Genomic DNA, 16,216 nt, shown 5'->3' on the forward strand with positions numbered 1-16,216 from the left:
CTTGGTCAACCAATCCATGATGACCCAAATCGCATCCACTCCCCGTGCGGTCCTAGGAAGCTTTATGATGAAATCCATACTAATATCTTCCCATTTGCACATAGGGATATCCAACGGTTGTGTCTTGCCGTGAGGCCTCTGGTGCTCAGCCTTGACCTTCCTAAAGGTCAAGCATTTCTCAACGTACTAGGCTACATCCCGCTTCATGTAGGACCACCAATAACTAGGACGAAGATCTCTATACAACTTCGTCGCCCTGGGATGAATAGAAAACCTAGATTTATGTGCCTCCTCCATCAACACTTAGCGCACACCTCCAGGATACGGAACCTACACCCTACAATGTAGTGTCAACAACCCACAACTATCATAGTTGAAAGAGGAAACCTACCCCATAATACGCTCGCTCTTCCGATGTTCCTCCTATAACTACTGCCTTCCGCAAGCAAATATATTTGATCGGGGCTGCCTTGCGGCTAAGAGCATCGGCCACCACATTGGTCTTCCTCGGGTGGTAGAGGATCTCACAGTCACAATCCTTTACCACATCTAACCACTGACGCTGCCTCATGTGAATTCATATTTGGCTGATCCATGAGGTACCTCAAACTCTTGTCGTCCGTGTAAATGGTACATTGGACCCCATAGAGGTAGTGTCGCAAAATCTTGAGGGCGAAGACAACCGCCCCCAACTCCAAATCATGCGTTGGGTGGTTCGCCTCATGAGGCTTCAACTACCTCAAGGCGTAAGCGAAAACATGCCCTCTCTGCATTAATACCACACCTAACCCTGAGACGGACGCATTGCAGTAGACCACAAAATCCTCCATGCCCTCACATAGTCTCTGTCTCAATGTGTCAAACGCTGCTTGCTGCTCAGGCCCCCAGCGAAAAACCACGCCTTTCTTTGTTAATCGGTTCAAGGGTACAACTATCTTGGATAAGTCCTGAATGAATCTTTGTTAATAGCCTGCCAATCCCAGGAAACTCCGAATCTCAGATGGAGACAACATGAAAATTAATTGGGTCTCATGGAGAAAAATTACCACTACAAAAGAAAATAGTGGGCTTGGTGTTGGATTAATTGATGATCTAAAAATTGCCTTTATATGCAAATGGTGGTGGAGACAAAAAGTGGATAAAGATTCATTATGGAATAAAGTAATTACCAATATACACAACTTGGATATTAGAACTGCATATCAATTATCAAACAAATCCAAACCTGGGGTACAGAACAACATTGTTAGAATACAAGGAGAATTAGTCAAGCGAGACATCCCGATGAGTAAGATTATCAAGAAAAAACTAAATTCCGTTACTGACACACTATTCTGGAGCGACGGTTGGATTGGTAATGGCCCTCTGAAGCTCACTTTCCTTGAATTGTTTTCAATGGAATTGCATAAACGGTGCAAAATTTCAGATTGAATATATGAAGGTGGTTACTCATGGTTCTGGTCAAGACAACCCCCTCCAACCAGGTGAGACAATTGGTTCAGAAGATTGATACGTTTAGTCTCAACTCAAACAAAGATGAATGGATTTTTGGTCTTGATTCGAACATCTTATTCACGGTTGAAGCATGTAGGCGTTTTTTGAGTTCATCAAATCCAGATCCAACATCGCGTTCCTTTGCATGGATATCATAAAACCCTATAAAGATAATATGTTTTGTTTAGAGAGCCAGACAAAATCGCATTCCTTCTACGATGGCACTTCAACAAAGGGGAGTGAATCCCCTTTCGGTGACTTGTAGTGTTTACAACATGGATGATGAGTCAACTAACCATCTATTATGGACTTGTGCATTTGAAAAGGTCACATGGGAGTGGATATTCAGATAGTGTGGTATATCAGTATTTCAATATGATAATATAAATGGAGTATTGGATTTCGCTGCAACCTAGGGAAACTGTCGCAAAAAGAGGAGAATAATATTAGGAATTAGCTATGGTACGATTTGAAGTTTATGGAAAGCACGGAATGATAGAATTTTCAGAAAAAAGATGCCAACTCCTGCAAGGTAACCGATATCGTAAAGGCATCGATATTTATGTGGTTCAAACGTAGGAGTAACGGTGGTAGCAACAATTTCAATTTGACTAAGTGGTGCATTAATCCCTTTGCGGATTAACTTTTCATCTTAGAGTTTAATTTGTTTATACTGAACTCTAAAAGGAGGTCTTTTGTATTATTTATCTGTAAATGTAACTGTCTCTGTTTCCGTCCTCCTGCATTGATACATGCTTGGGGTTTGGGTTATTCTTCTTAATAAAATTTTCCAGATAAAAAAAATAACTATGAAGAGCATAAACTAACAATACATGCAACCGATTACTAGGTGAATAAGAGAAATTATCTCATAAAAAACTAAAGTACTTAGTGTTGAAATCATTACAAAAGGTTGGCCGAGTGCAGGTTTTGGCAAACAATAGTGTATTATATCTTCAACAATTTTAAAAACACCTTAAAACCAGATTATAATGTAGGGTAAATTACACGAATCGTCTCTCATGCATATGTCAGAAACCGTGTTTAGTCCCTATTTTCAAAAATTAACTCGGACAGTCCCTCGTTTGCTTAAAACTTGCACGTTTCGTCCCTCCGGGCATAAAAAGATCCTTTTGCCCTTAATTATTTCTTTTTTATATGTTTATTAATTATTAGTTATTAATCTATTAAAAAAATGTTTAATTAAATATAAACACCATCGCAACTATTGATTAAATGTCAAATTTCTTCCCAGTTCTTTCTCAACTTCAGCTACCACCACCTATCACCACCTATGACTACCATCAACCACCACCTAGCACCACTAGAAACCGCCACTTTTCACTCCTATTTCTCTCAAACCACCTATTTTGGAAGATATGCCTTATATCCGAACACCATTGAACATATCTCGCATTTTTCCTTCCCAAAAATCCGGCAACCCCCTAAATTTAAGAAACAAGAAGCTGAAATCAAATCTAACTAAACCCTAAACCAGAAAATCAAATTATAAACCTGTAAATAGAAACCCACGAGTTGTAGTATAAGAAAGAGGATTCAAAATACAATGCATTGGTGGTTACCCCAAATCCCGCTGCTATCGAAGAACCTCATATCGATGATGCTGACCACCAACAAACATGGAGAATCGGACCTCCGACAACCACCCCTTCATCTTTCGCACTTTATTTCTTCTGTTACTGATCCCCAAACAGGCGATGGAGCTCGATCATAAACCCTAGGTGGTGTTTCGAAACTTTAGGCGGCGGCAATGTCTCCATCTCTATGTAGAACCCGTCGGAAACCACCTCTCCCCCTCTACGATGCCATTGATCTGGAGTTAACTCTTTTTTTTCGACAACATCTCCATCAATCGTTTGGATTCAAAGAAAGGTGACATATGTGACGGAGTTGGAGAGGGGACTGCCGAGAGTCTTGGTCTATATGGAGAAAGGTTTGCCGAAGGTGGAGACGATGGTGGTGGCCGACGATTGTGGTCTCTGCTTTCCCTCTCATTGAATCTGTGTTTATTTCCGATTAAAAGCGTGGGGAAAGTGAAGGGGCTTTATTAAAAAAGTTATAATAATAATAAGGGTAAAAACTTTAACTTAATTATAAAATAAAACACAAGGGCATTATCGTCATTTCAAATCTGGAACGGACTAAGTTAGCAATAAAATCACCTTTGACGGATGAAGCATGCAAGTTTTAAACAAACGAAGGAATGTCCGAGTTAATTTTTGAAAATAGGGACTAAACATGTTTTCTGACATATGCACAAGGGACGATTGGTGTAATTTACCCTATAATGTATTACATACAAAAGTTGTAAACTTAAACAACTCTTCAAACATCATAAACTGCAACCTAAACCATATAAACCGCCTGCACCACCTCGCAAAACACCTTTACATCCACATATAAATTGCAATCTACCGCAATGAGAGGTTTCTAGGATCTCACATAGTTTGAGGTTCTCATTTGAACAAAAGTCAATATATTTTTAATCCATTTACTTGTACAAAATGAAGATCAAATAAGAATGGAATATTTTTTAGGAAAGGTTAGAAATACATCATTTGCATGTTTTTTGACGACCAAACAAAATAATCATTAGATAATACAAAAATAACAAAATTTGCAAAAAAACAATCTCGAAAAAAAACTATCGTTGATTCAGTTTTTTACCGAATCAAATTTTGATTTATTTTTCGGACAACTTTAGTGAATCATCCCAAAAATGAATCATTGATGCGTTTTTTTTTTTTTTCGGATTTTTTGCGAATCATATTATTTTTGTATTATCTAATGATTAAGTTTGTTTAATTCCCCAAAAATCATGCAAATAATGTATTTCTTACCATTCCTGCCAAATCCACATCCAATAAATGAAACAGGAGACATAACGTACGGTGGTTATCAAATAGTTATCCGAAGCATCAACCATATTTCAATGGCAAAAAAGAACTGATTGGCGACGGAGAAAAGCTCCACACATAGCATTATTTTTTTTAACGGCATCACACAGCATAGTGCGTCGGACCCATATAAGTAGAGAAACCATTTATTAAATAATTACACATTTACACATAGCTTAGTGGAAGATCTAAATGGTGGAGATCATATAAATTACAAAGACAATAGATAATTAATCCCACATAGTGGCTCAAATATTATACTAATATCCTCTTTTTTTGGAGATTATATTTATTACAAAAGCGTCGAGATAAAATCCCACATGGTGGCTCAAATCCTATACTGTATACTCTTTTCGTTGTTATAATACACTAAGCGGGACCCTACTCTAATCACCCCTCTATATATACCTAAATGTTGAATTCTCATCTAAATAAACCTTGATCATTACTCACAAACAACTTAACATGTCAAGACTGTCCACTGAGCTATTTGAGAATGAAATGAAGCATTTTATTTCAAGAAAACTTCTACTTGACACTTATTCATACCAACAACCAGCGGCTGCTGTGACAGCTCCATCACCGTCAACCCCACATACAGAACATAGCAACTTTGATGCGAATGTGGTGATGGTGCTGTCGGTGCTGATATGCGCTCTGATTTGCTCACTAGCATTGAACTCCATCATCAGGTGTGTATTAAGATGTACGGGTAGTTCAGAAAGCAGCGATAGCCAGGAAAGTACTTTAGTTAAAGCCAACACTGGAATCAAGAAGAAAGCATTAAAGAGTTTCCCAACAGTCAGCTATTGGGAAGGACTGAAGCTACCAGGATTGGACAAGGAATGTGTGATATGCTTGGGTGATTTTTCAACAGGAGAGTTAGTAAAAATCCTGCCCAAGTGCAACCATGGATTTCATGTGCGTTGCATCGATAAATGGCTGAGTTCACATTCATCTTGTCCAACTTGCAGGAACTCCTTACTCGAAACATGTCAAAAGATCGTCACAGGTGGGAACTGTAACATCATTATATCTTCGCAACCCCAAGAGGAAAGTCCAAGAAATATTACCACTCTTACCATATTGCCTCTACCACATGAAGGTCTTGTACGAAATTATGAGACTTAACTAGCTAACAAATCAAATGAACAAATCAAATATAATTACTTTAACACTCATAGGTAGATAGGTAGGAATTGTCTGTCCATTGTGTAATTTAAAGTATTATTGACACCAAAAGTTCTTTCCCTAGAATAAATTACATGTGATGTTGCAACTTTGTTATTGTTTTACAAGTAATTTTACAAAAGATATCAGCAAATTATAATTGGCTAGCATTTTACTCTAATATATTTTCTTATACTTCAAAAAGTATGTTAACACTTGTATTAAAATAAAAAGCAAACTGTTAATAAAGTTTTAATAAATAATATACATAACTTTTCTCCATAAAATTGTATAATACGCAATTTCAGGTGGTGGTTTGATGTCTAAGTAGAGTTGCACAAACCGGACTGGTTTTTCAAAAAAATAAAAATAAATAAATAATAAACAAACAGGTTTTTTTATATTACAAGTTGTCATATATCTGGTTAGGATTTAACACAACCGTGGGTTAGGCATCAGTTACCAGAAAAATGGCGGACCAACTTATTGGGTTAATGAACTAGAAAGTAACGAACTTTGGTCTTTATTCACATTAAGGTAATTATGTTTTTTTTCGTACACAATTAACCATTGAACTTATTCGACTTGTTCAAAATAAGGTACTATGGCTGGTAACTAGCGGTAACATTACCTTATTATGAACATGTCAAACACGTTTACTGGTCACATATGTACGCAAAAAACATGGTTAGCTAAATATGGACAAAAACCAAAGTTCCTTACCCATTTTGGTAATATTGGGTTCTTTATGTTAAGTGCAACTAATCAGGTTGTCCCGTCTATATGTATGAGGAGATGGTCAAGTCTGGGCCAATCGAGTTTAGGCCCAACTAGTTAGGGATGAGGTTGTATACGCTTAACGAGTTAGGCTGTATGTGCTTTAAAGACCTAGCAACACAGCCTAACCTAGGCGTGTGCAAAAAAACCAGTTCAGGAACCGAACCGGTCGCTGAACCGAAAACCGGTTTAGCCTTGAACCGGTTCACGTAATAACTGAATCGATGCTGAACCAAACCACCAGATTGGACCAATTCACACTTTGTACCCTTGAGACTGGTTTGGAACCGATTTTTTCTGAACCCGTTTGTTGAATCGGTTTGCAATTATTACCGTTGGTGAACCGGTTTTGAACCGATTTTCGAGTATTACCATGTTTTTGTCTTTTCCTAACGGCTATATAGCCGTTTGAGCCTGTTGAATACCCGATTTTGGCTCCTTTTTGACCATATTAACCATTCCTTAATATATATATATATATATATATATATATATATATATATATATATATATATATATATATATATATATATTAGATGTTTAGGTCTCAACATTACCTTAACTAAACCTCAAAAAGCCTCTCTTAGTTCAAAAAACGCTCATAATTCAAACAATGGATTCGGCTTCCGTTGGTGTTAGAGATTCATCAAACAATCTTACCGTTGTAAGCATTAAAGAAACAAATAGAAATCCGGCTATTTGGTGCAACTATGATTTGTGTGTAATGTCGAATGGTATAAAAAAGCGCGATGCAAGGAATGTGGTGCTTTTTTTTAATGAAGACAGGAATTCAACATTGAAAACTCATATGACCAATAGATGCCCCGCGGTGAAATTTGGGTCGGGACATAATCAAACAATGCTTGCCTTTTGACCACTTCGACAATAAACAATTGACTTGACTCATCCAAGATACTCTCCAACCACGATATTGCCATGTATGTCGTACTTCTATTAGACGTGATTGTATTGAAATGTGGAAATTTGCAAAAAATGAATTGATTTTAGGATTTCAATCTTTAGAAATCAGTGTGAATTTAACTTGTGATGTTTGGACGGCTCCTCACGGTTCACTGAATGCATACCTTTGTGTTACCGCTCACTGGATTAATCCAATTAATTGGGTAATGATGAAGCGTACAATTACGTTTGAATTGTTTGAGTACCCTCACACCGGTAGAAATTTATTTAAAATTTTAGATTGTGTGATCAAAATTTATAAACTTGAAGGAAAGATTTTTTCTATATCTTTAGATAATGCTTCAAACAACAGCGTCGTCGTTGGACAACTAAAACTAAAATATAAACTGATTTGCGATGGTGTTTCTTTTTCATAGTCGATGTGTTGCACATATCATTAATTTCGTTGTGCAAGATGGATCAACTAGCATTGAAACTATAAAAGATGGTTTCAAATACATGCTAAAAGATATTTTTAGTTCTAGTAACCCTCGATATCATAATTATATGCAATTATGTGTCGATGTGAATGCCCTCTTTTTAGGTCCGAATTGGGAAAAAAAAATACCCGATGGAACTCCACTTGCAAAATGTTTGAATGTGTCTTACGTCAAAAAGATACTTTAAAAATGTTCCATGACAACCCTGTGGACCGTAATAAGGTTACGACTTATCCGAAATCAAGTTGAGATACTATCAAGCTTGTCACGGACGTGCTTGATGTTTTTAAAAAAACAACTACTTTTTTTATCGGGGGTTTATTATCCTACAAGTTGTTTAGTTTTAAACAAAATTTTTTGAATGTGTGCGAAAATAAATGAGTTTGAAATGAGGAGCACAATGTTTGCTAATATGATGAAACCGATGAAAGCAAAGTTAAAAAAATCTTTTCAAGAAATACCTCTCATTATTACTTGTTCCGCCGCTTTGAATCCGACTCTAAATGTTTGGGGGGGGGGGGGGGGGGGGGGGGTTTGAGACTTTAATTCAAAATATTTGTTACGATTTGGGTTTATTGGATGATGACATGGATTATGCATCAAATGATGTTTCAAAATTTAACAAAGTTTTTCAAATTTTATTTGAAGTTTATTTAACAAAATATGGTTCAACAAACATTTATGACATGAAAAATACGGGGACATCGCGATCCACTTCTCACCAAAATAACGAAACAATTAGACTTTATAATACTTTGAGGATTGAAAATTCCAAACGAGCCCAGTCTAAGCGAGCTCGGAAGGTATATTGGTTCCGATTTCTTGTCTCAAATGAGTATTCAAGAGTTTGAAAATTTTTATATTTTGGCTTGGTGGAAAGGAAAGGAAACCCAATTTTCAATTCTAGCCAATATGGCCAGTGATCTACTAATATGTGTGTATATTATTAAACAAGAAACAAAAGAAAAAAATGAAAAAAAAACAAAAAAAACTTTTGGCATATATATGGACGTGTATATGTAATACGTGTGTGTATTACCATAAGGCTTTATGCCTTCCCAATTCATTTAACCCCCAAAAACCTACCGTGGAGCCTAATTTTTTTATGGTTAAACACAATCAAAAGCAATATAATCTAAACAAAAAAAACATTCTTATTTCACACTTATTAACCAAAAACAAAAAAAAAATTAAAAAACCTTATATGCGCCGAACCGGTTTTGAACCGGTTTCGATAAAAACCGAACCAGTTTACATATGTTCGTATTTTTTTGGAGTTGGACCGGTTTGGAACCGAACTGGTTTCCGAGTGAACCGGTTTTGACTACGTTGACCAGAACCGAACCGGTTTTCTGAACCAGTCTTGTTCATAAAAAAATCGGTTTGTGCATCATGACTAGCCGGGACTGAACTGGGTTAGACCAAGCCTAACCTAATTGTTCATTGAGTGTCAGAGCCTAATCCCAGGGCACAATCCCTGAGACGGTTAATTGGTCCTTGATTAATAATGGTTATCTATTAAACTTTTTTTTCTCTCTCTCTCTATCACTCTCTCTCTCTCTCTCTCTATATATATATATATATATATATATATATATATATATATATATAAGATTTATCAGTGATGCCATGTAAAAATACTAATTGATCGAATTACGGGGATAATGTCTAGGTTGGATTTAGTAAGGTGTTTAAAGTGGGATTTCCAAACAATATAATTTATATACCAAATAGACCCTATCATCGATATGATCATACCTGGTTATTTCTTACTTGATAGATCTTAATGTAGACATTAGGATTAGTGAGGAATCTAGACTATCATTAGTCACCAAGAACATTACACTAGAACTTAGTATTAATCATACTTAGGTCACGTCAAAAAAAGGCTAAGGTGTTAGGGGAAGCGCTCCCAAATTCTCTAGTAACCCACCTAAGTCTGGTGAGTGCATAGTCATTTTCATGAACATGATTTTAATATAAGTATTAAATAAAGTATTAAATATATGTGAAAGAGTTTATATGTGAGCTATATGCCTATTGTCTGAAATATGTGTTAAAAAAGTTATTGATAATATACGATATGTGAACCAGTTATGGTTCTATATATGTTAAGATATATATATATATATATATATATATATATATATATATATATATATATATATATATATATATATATATATATATATATATACCTATTGTTATGTGGCATTAATAGTAGAAGTAGTAGTAGAGTGAAAGATAAAAGTATATTAAATACTTGGTGTCAATAAATACATTAAGGTAGGATAATGTGGCCTAAGTAGAGTTGGTATTAGAAATTGAGCATTGTAGACTAACGGAGAGATAAGATAAGACTTGTAAAGCAGCCTTAAGTTTAATTACATTGGATATTGGGTAGCATCTTCTTAAGAGTACGTGTGAGATATGAACACGGGATAGAACTCATATATTAGTATTTGGAAAGGTATTAAGTATTCCCCTTTCTGTCCAAATATGTTTTGTAAGTCATGTGGTAGAGTATAGATGACCACCCTTGATGAGACAATGTCTTGTGGTATTAATGAATCACTGACCCAAGAGTATGGATTAAGCATAGTTATTTATCACTAATCTGAGACTATGGATTAGGCATAATTATCCATCATTGATCTGAGAGTATGCATTGGGTATACTCATGCAACATTGGTCCGAGAGTATGGATTAAGCTTAGTCATTCATCACTGATCCGAGAGTATGGATTAGGTAAAGTCACTTATCACTGATTCTAAGAGAATGGACTTGGTATAATAAATCGATTGTTGCATTATCTCCCCTATTGTCTCTATTGATCCTCTTATACTGCTAAGGAATCCTCGTAGCAGTGTAGTCAAATTATTGTTCACATGAATCCTTCTAGTTAAAATTCGTAAAGTCGTTGTATAAGATCAAGATGTGAGGATCGACGAGATAGGGTATATTGTTTATATGCGATATATCTGAGATAATGATAAAAGTTGATCTTGTAGATTTTTAAAATATATTTCATTAAAACATTATGGGACTGAAACCCTATGTACTCACCAGGTTTCCCAACCTGACCCACTAAGTGTTTTTGTGTCACAGGTAGCGGTACTACTATACAATCCACTGAGAGATTCAAGGAGATTAGGTCATTAGTACAATAAGCTCATGTAATGCCCATAATGTTTATGCTTATATTTTTTTATCAGTTATGACATCCCAAGTTTTAATAATTCCAATAAAAAGATGTCATTATAAATACTTTTTACAAGATAAATTATGCTGTATAAAGAATACTTGGTTTTTAAAATAAGCATAAATAAAAAGGTCTTTTCTGGCCGTGAAAATGGGGATGTCGTACTGTAACACTAGGTTCATTGTGCATTTTGGTTTTTACCCTTTAGGGGTGTATTGTTTGTAGAATAGGTCCTTAGGGGGTTGAATTGCCAATTTTGGGAAAGTTGGAGTACGTTGTGTGTACTCCTTGTACGATGGGCATACTAAGGGAAGTCTGGTCGCAGAGCTCATCCATGTACATGGGGCATACATGGAGTACGCTTAGCGTACGTTAGCATATTAGAAACCCTAGTTTAGGGGCTTGTACCTTATATAGACCATAAGATAGCATCTTTTATCCTTGTTCAACCAGCCTCTATAACCTTGAAAACCCTAATCTGCTCCATAGCCTTTGTGTGGTGCTTTTAAGCTCTTCTGAAGCTTTTGTCGAGGATTTTGTGCATCTTAAGGGGAAGGGAAGAAGATTGACAACTCATTATTTAAAGGAGGGCCTTGAGATCCAGCTTTAACACATTCTTTTGTTGGCTTTTGAGGTATACAGTTCAAATCTTGTCATGTCATTTCATAGATCTACTCTTTAGCTTGTTATGGTAATTTTTGTCCTTTTTTCATTGGTTTTGTGAGCTAAAGACGTTTTTGGAGTTTATCTTTGTAGAGCTGGACACATGAAGGGTTTCTTGACCATAAAAGTGCAAAATTAATCCTTGTTTTGTCTGATGCATGTATGAAGTCATTTATTAAGCTCTAGAGCCCCATTTATAACTCAAAACATCAACGAAAAACTACTATTCTTAAAATCTCATATCAAGAGTCTGTGACAAGGACCCAATCTTGAACCGTGCCAGTGTAAAGTCAAGTTAACCCTCATTCCTACCTGATGTACCTGTACTAATTATTTTATAAAGGAAAGGGTAAGCACGAAGCTTAGTGAATTTCAACATAACATAACAATAGAAGTATTACACCCTACTCCTACAATCCATGCCATCAACAAATATGCAGACATCCATATAACATATAAACATCAAGATCATACGCCTTGTTTCTATTTGGGAACACAACCCAAACAACACCCAAATAAAGACTCGGTATTCAGTCGTCGAGTCCACGAACTTGGAGTTTCTGCCTTTGGTCCCCCTGACTTAGCACAATGGCCTTCAATCAGTCGGCTCAATATTCAGTCCTCAAGCCCAAGAATTTCATGCATATACATTCCACATACTAAATAAGAATATCAAACATAGCTCATGCAACGAGTATTACATTAACTATCAAGCATATACTTCCTAGTCACACCCGACCTAACAATAGGCATATAATACCCTAAGGTTATGAAGTGAGGAACTCACATCCGATAGCAAAACACTCTCCAAAGTAGCCTGAGACACCCTTTACACCAGGTCAACCTTCAAACTTCCTAATAATAGCAAATAGAGTTAAGTTATGGCTATTTGGTACCCCAAAATACAAATGGTTCATGGGTTAATTTTCCAAATTTTTATATAGAGGTTATGGTTTGGTCGAGACATGTTTTTCCCTTCTTAAACACCTTATTTTTCAAAACTGTTTTTCATTCATAAAGCTCAATTCCTTAGATTTAAACATAGTATTCAAAAATCTTTCTATGATTTTTCTTCTATTTTTGATGATTTTTACAAAACTCCCACACAAAACAGTTCATTACAGACCGGTCTGGGTAAATGGTCGATTTCACCCTAGTTAGAGGCATTTATGGCCTTCGGTCAAAACAAATGAATTGTAGAGGACTCAAAACGGAACTCTCGGCTTTGGTTTTGACTAAAAAGTGTTTTCCACGACCAAGATATGACCTCTCAATTTTTTAGACAGATTAGGTTATTTCCATAAATTCACAGCTTGATATTTTTAGGTTAATTAGCTTCTTAACCCATTAAGACCTAATCCCAAATGAGTTATAACCTAAAAAGGAATTCCTTAGAAGTAGACATATAGTCTTGAGTCAAAATGACAATTGCCACTTCAAATCCAACACAAAGCACACTGGTTTTATATGGAAAACGAAAGTATAATGTTATACGATAAATTATGGACTTAGGGTTTTTAGCTCATAACATTTCAATACCCGAGCCATACTAAGGACCTAATAACCTTGCTGGAAACATCAAACCACTACCATCATGACAATGGTGGTCAGAGGTGGCTGCCACCAACTAAACAGTGGTGGTGGTGGTGGGTTTTACCAAAAGAAAGGGAGAAAAGGAGATTGTGATGAATATTTACCTTGAAACAATAACACGCTAGCAATCAAACTTCAACTCTTCATTTGATTGCAGCCCTATCTCCTTCCCTTCTGCCCTTTCGATCTCATTCTTCCTCCCCTTCTCAGTTCTCGGTTCTCTTTTCTTTCCCGCTCCCTCGGCCGTAACTCAAAATCACGCACACACACTTCACGATTTGGATTTTTAAGCTTCTAGGTATAGAATGTAATATATTAAAATATTTGATCAATGGGCTAGCAAGAAGTGGCCGATCATGAGGCCACAATCCCATCAAAATAAGACTTAATTTAAGACATTTCATTATTTTACCCTCAACTATGTTGTAATGACCAAAACACCCCCTTTTAACAAAATCCTTAACATCCTAGGTTTCCTAACTTGTCATTTTCAACCCCTAACCCTCACTTTATACACATTTAAGGTTTTAGAAACAATTTATAAATATTCATTCTTTTTATTAACTTACCACCTTTAATTTAAAATCCAAAAATAACTAAATTAATTTAATAAGACATAGGATAAATTATATACCGGAAATCAGGATGTTACAACTCTACCCCGCTTAAAAAAAACATAATCCTCAGAGTCACTGCTAGCAAATAAATCTGAATAGTGTACATATATCCTTGTTTTCGACTCCGAGTTCTACTTAGATCCATCCCGATACTACTACTACTGAAGTTCTACTAACTCGATATCTTTGTTCTGCCGAATCTTTGCCTCTTTCTCGTTGATAGAAACTGTCTGTTGAACATAGTTAAGCCACATGGATATGTGTAATCCTTCAAGTGAGGACACTATTGTTTGATTCTCCATACCATTTTTCAAGTTGAGACACATAACAAAGGTCATTTATCCACCATAACTCATCTGTTAGTTCTAATCAATACACAACCTTCCCAACTCAAACAATAATCTTGAATGGTATTATGCATCGAGATCCTAAGTTCCTCTCTTACGAATCTTATCAACTCCTACTAAGGTAAAACTACTAACATGTTATAATCTTTCACCTGTAACTCCAAATCTAAACATTTCATGCCAACATGGCCCTTTTTTCGACTTTATATGGTTACCATTCTCTTCCATGATATATGGCTCAACTCATTCACCTTAAGCACCATGTCCGTATTCCCAAATAATCGATGAACAACTCGCCCAACACATAAATGTCCTACAATTCTTGTCACACAACAACATAAATGACAACATGTCAATACAAGCTTGGAAGTTGTGCTAAATTGCAACCGACTATCCATTTTACTCCTGAAACCTTTCCTAAAACCGAGACGTGAACTTTATGTCCCTATTAGGGAGCATATAATTTGGAATCGGATGCTTGGTTACCCTCCCTAGCGCAGATATCTTCTTATTACCTCCAGAACAAAAACCTGACCATAACAGGTCAAATAACCTCATTTTAACAAGTAATCTCTATTACTCCCAAATGAAACAATATCTTGATCAACACCTCCCTAACATTTTGTTAGGGGTAATTTTTCTAACACTCATCTATACAACTCTAGCCCTCTAGTTGTCTTCCTAGCGTATCAATACTTTTAACTACATAAGAAAAACATATCCTACCCACTGGATAGTGATCTTCCATCGATATGCCCAACTCATACTCTTACATTATTCCACTTTGTACCCAAGGTATCGTACTTCGTATCGATTTGTACACCATGGTATCCTCAACAATCAATTACGAACAATAAAGTTAACTAATTTAAACCTTCATACAATACCTACAAATTGTAAGCTCTTAACTAATCATTATCGGTCTATAGGCGTGTAACCATCATCACACAAACTTGTATTTTTTTCAATTACCATGCTTTAGCTCACGAAAACTCGTTGGTCTTGCTATCATCCCATAATAGAAGTAGCTAAGAACAAAATAAAGTATCGAACCTTATGAAGCTAGACAATACTATTTGAAGATCATACCATGCCTCGAATATCCAAGAGTTTATCAAAGACGAACAGGGAACGGGACTCTTGCCCCCAATCCTAAACTAGGGCTTAACCGAACACCTAACATGTGAATCAATGCAGATGATGCAGAACGCCTAACAATCACTTCCCCAAAACAAGTTGCACCTGCTATAACGATCTAGTGCACGATATTGTTGAATATATAATAGACCACAATGATACCCAATTCATCAACCGAATCATCCATCTCAGATGGTTTCCTGCTTTTCCTTTATCCTTTGCAAAAAATAGAGAGACTAAGGATTTCAAAATCTACAACAGCTGCCTCAAGTCTTCCCTACCATACCAAGGTTTTTGTAGTCTTCAAACCCTTATTGTGGTAACTCTCCCACTTGGAACTCCAACACATCTATTGATACTCCCTTGATGGATCAAGTTCCCATCTATCTTAAACGATCCATGTAATTCAGATTCGAAGGGATCAATCATATTACAAAACTAAGTGGACCTTCTTATTCACGTAGCTCTTGTATGCAACACCCAAAGTAAAGCTAATATGAAACCGTACTTAATGCTCAGATGGTTTCCTAACAAATCTTCAAGGTACACATCCTCGAAGCTGTCTGACAACCTGCTCTTCTATCACCTCCTATTCTTTGTCTCTATACATACTCTTCACAAATGCTAAATACTATACATTGTAATGCAACGGGTAACTTCGAGCCCTGTGGCAACACATATAGCCCTGATCCGACTAAGGTATTGACCTTAATCAAATGTTCTTCCCCTATTGGTTTCGAACCCACATCTATTGTGATGACAAAACAATTCCCACATTAACATACTCATCAATCTATTTTCGTTATCGTACATAGTTCTTGCATCACCATTGAAATAAATTGATCGGTAACCTCCCACCAAGGACCTATAAGGTGCAAACTTAGTAACTATAGGTAAC

At 36.2% G+C, this 16,216-nt stretch overlaps 1 protein-coding gene across 1 annotated transcript; it reads left to right on the forward strand.

The window, feature by feature from the left end:
• Window positions 1-4,835: 4,835 nt before the first annotated feature.
• LOC111882469 (RING-H2 finger protein ATL78) lies at window positions 4,836-5,752 on the forward strand. Its single transcript, XM_023878833.3, has one exon. The coding sequence runs from the start codon at window positions 4,878-4,880 to the stop codon at window positions 5,541-5,543; it is 666 nt and encodes a 221-aa protein (XP_023734601.1). The 5' UTR covers window positions 4,836-4,877; the 3' UTR covers window positions 5,544-5,752.
• The last annotated feature ends 10,464 nt before the right edge of the window (window positions 5,753-16,216 follow it).

Source organism: Lactuca sativa, chromosome 4, assembly GCF_002870075.4.
Source record: "Lactuca sativa cultivar Salinas chromosome 4, Lsat_Salinas_v11, whole genome shotgun sequence".
Classification (NCBI taxonomy): Eukaryota; Viridiplantae; Streptophyta; class Magnoliopsida; order Asterales; family Asteraceae; genus Lactuca; species Lactuca sativa.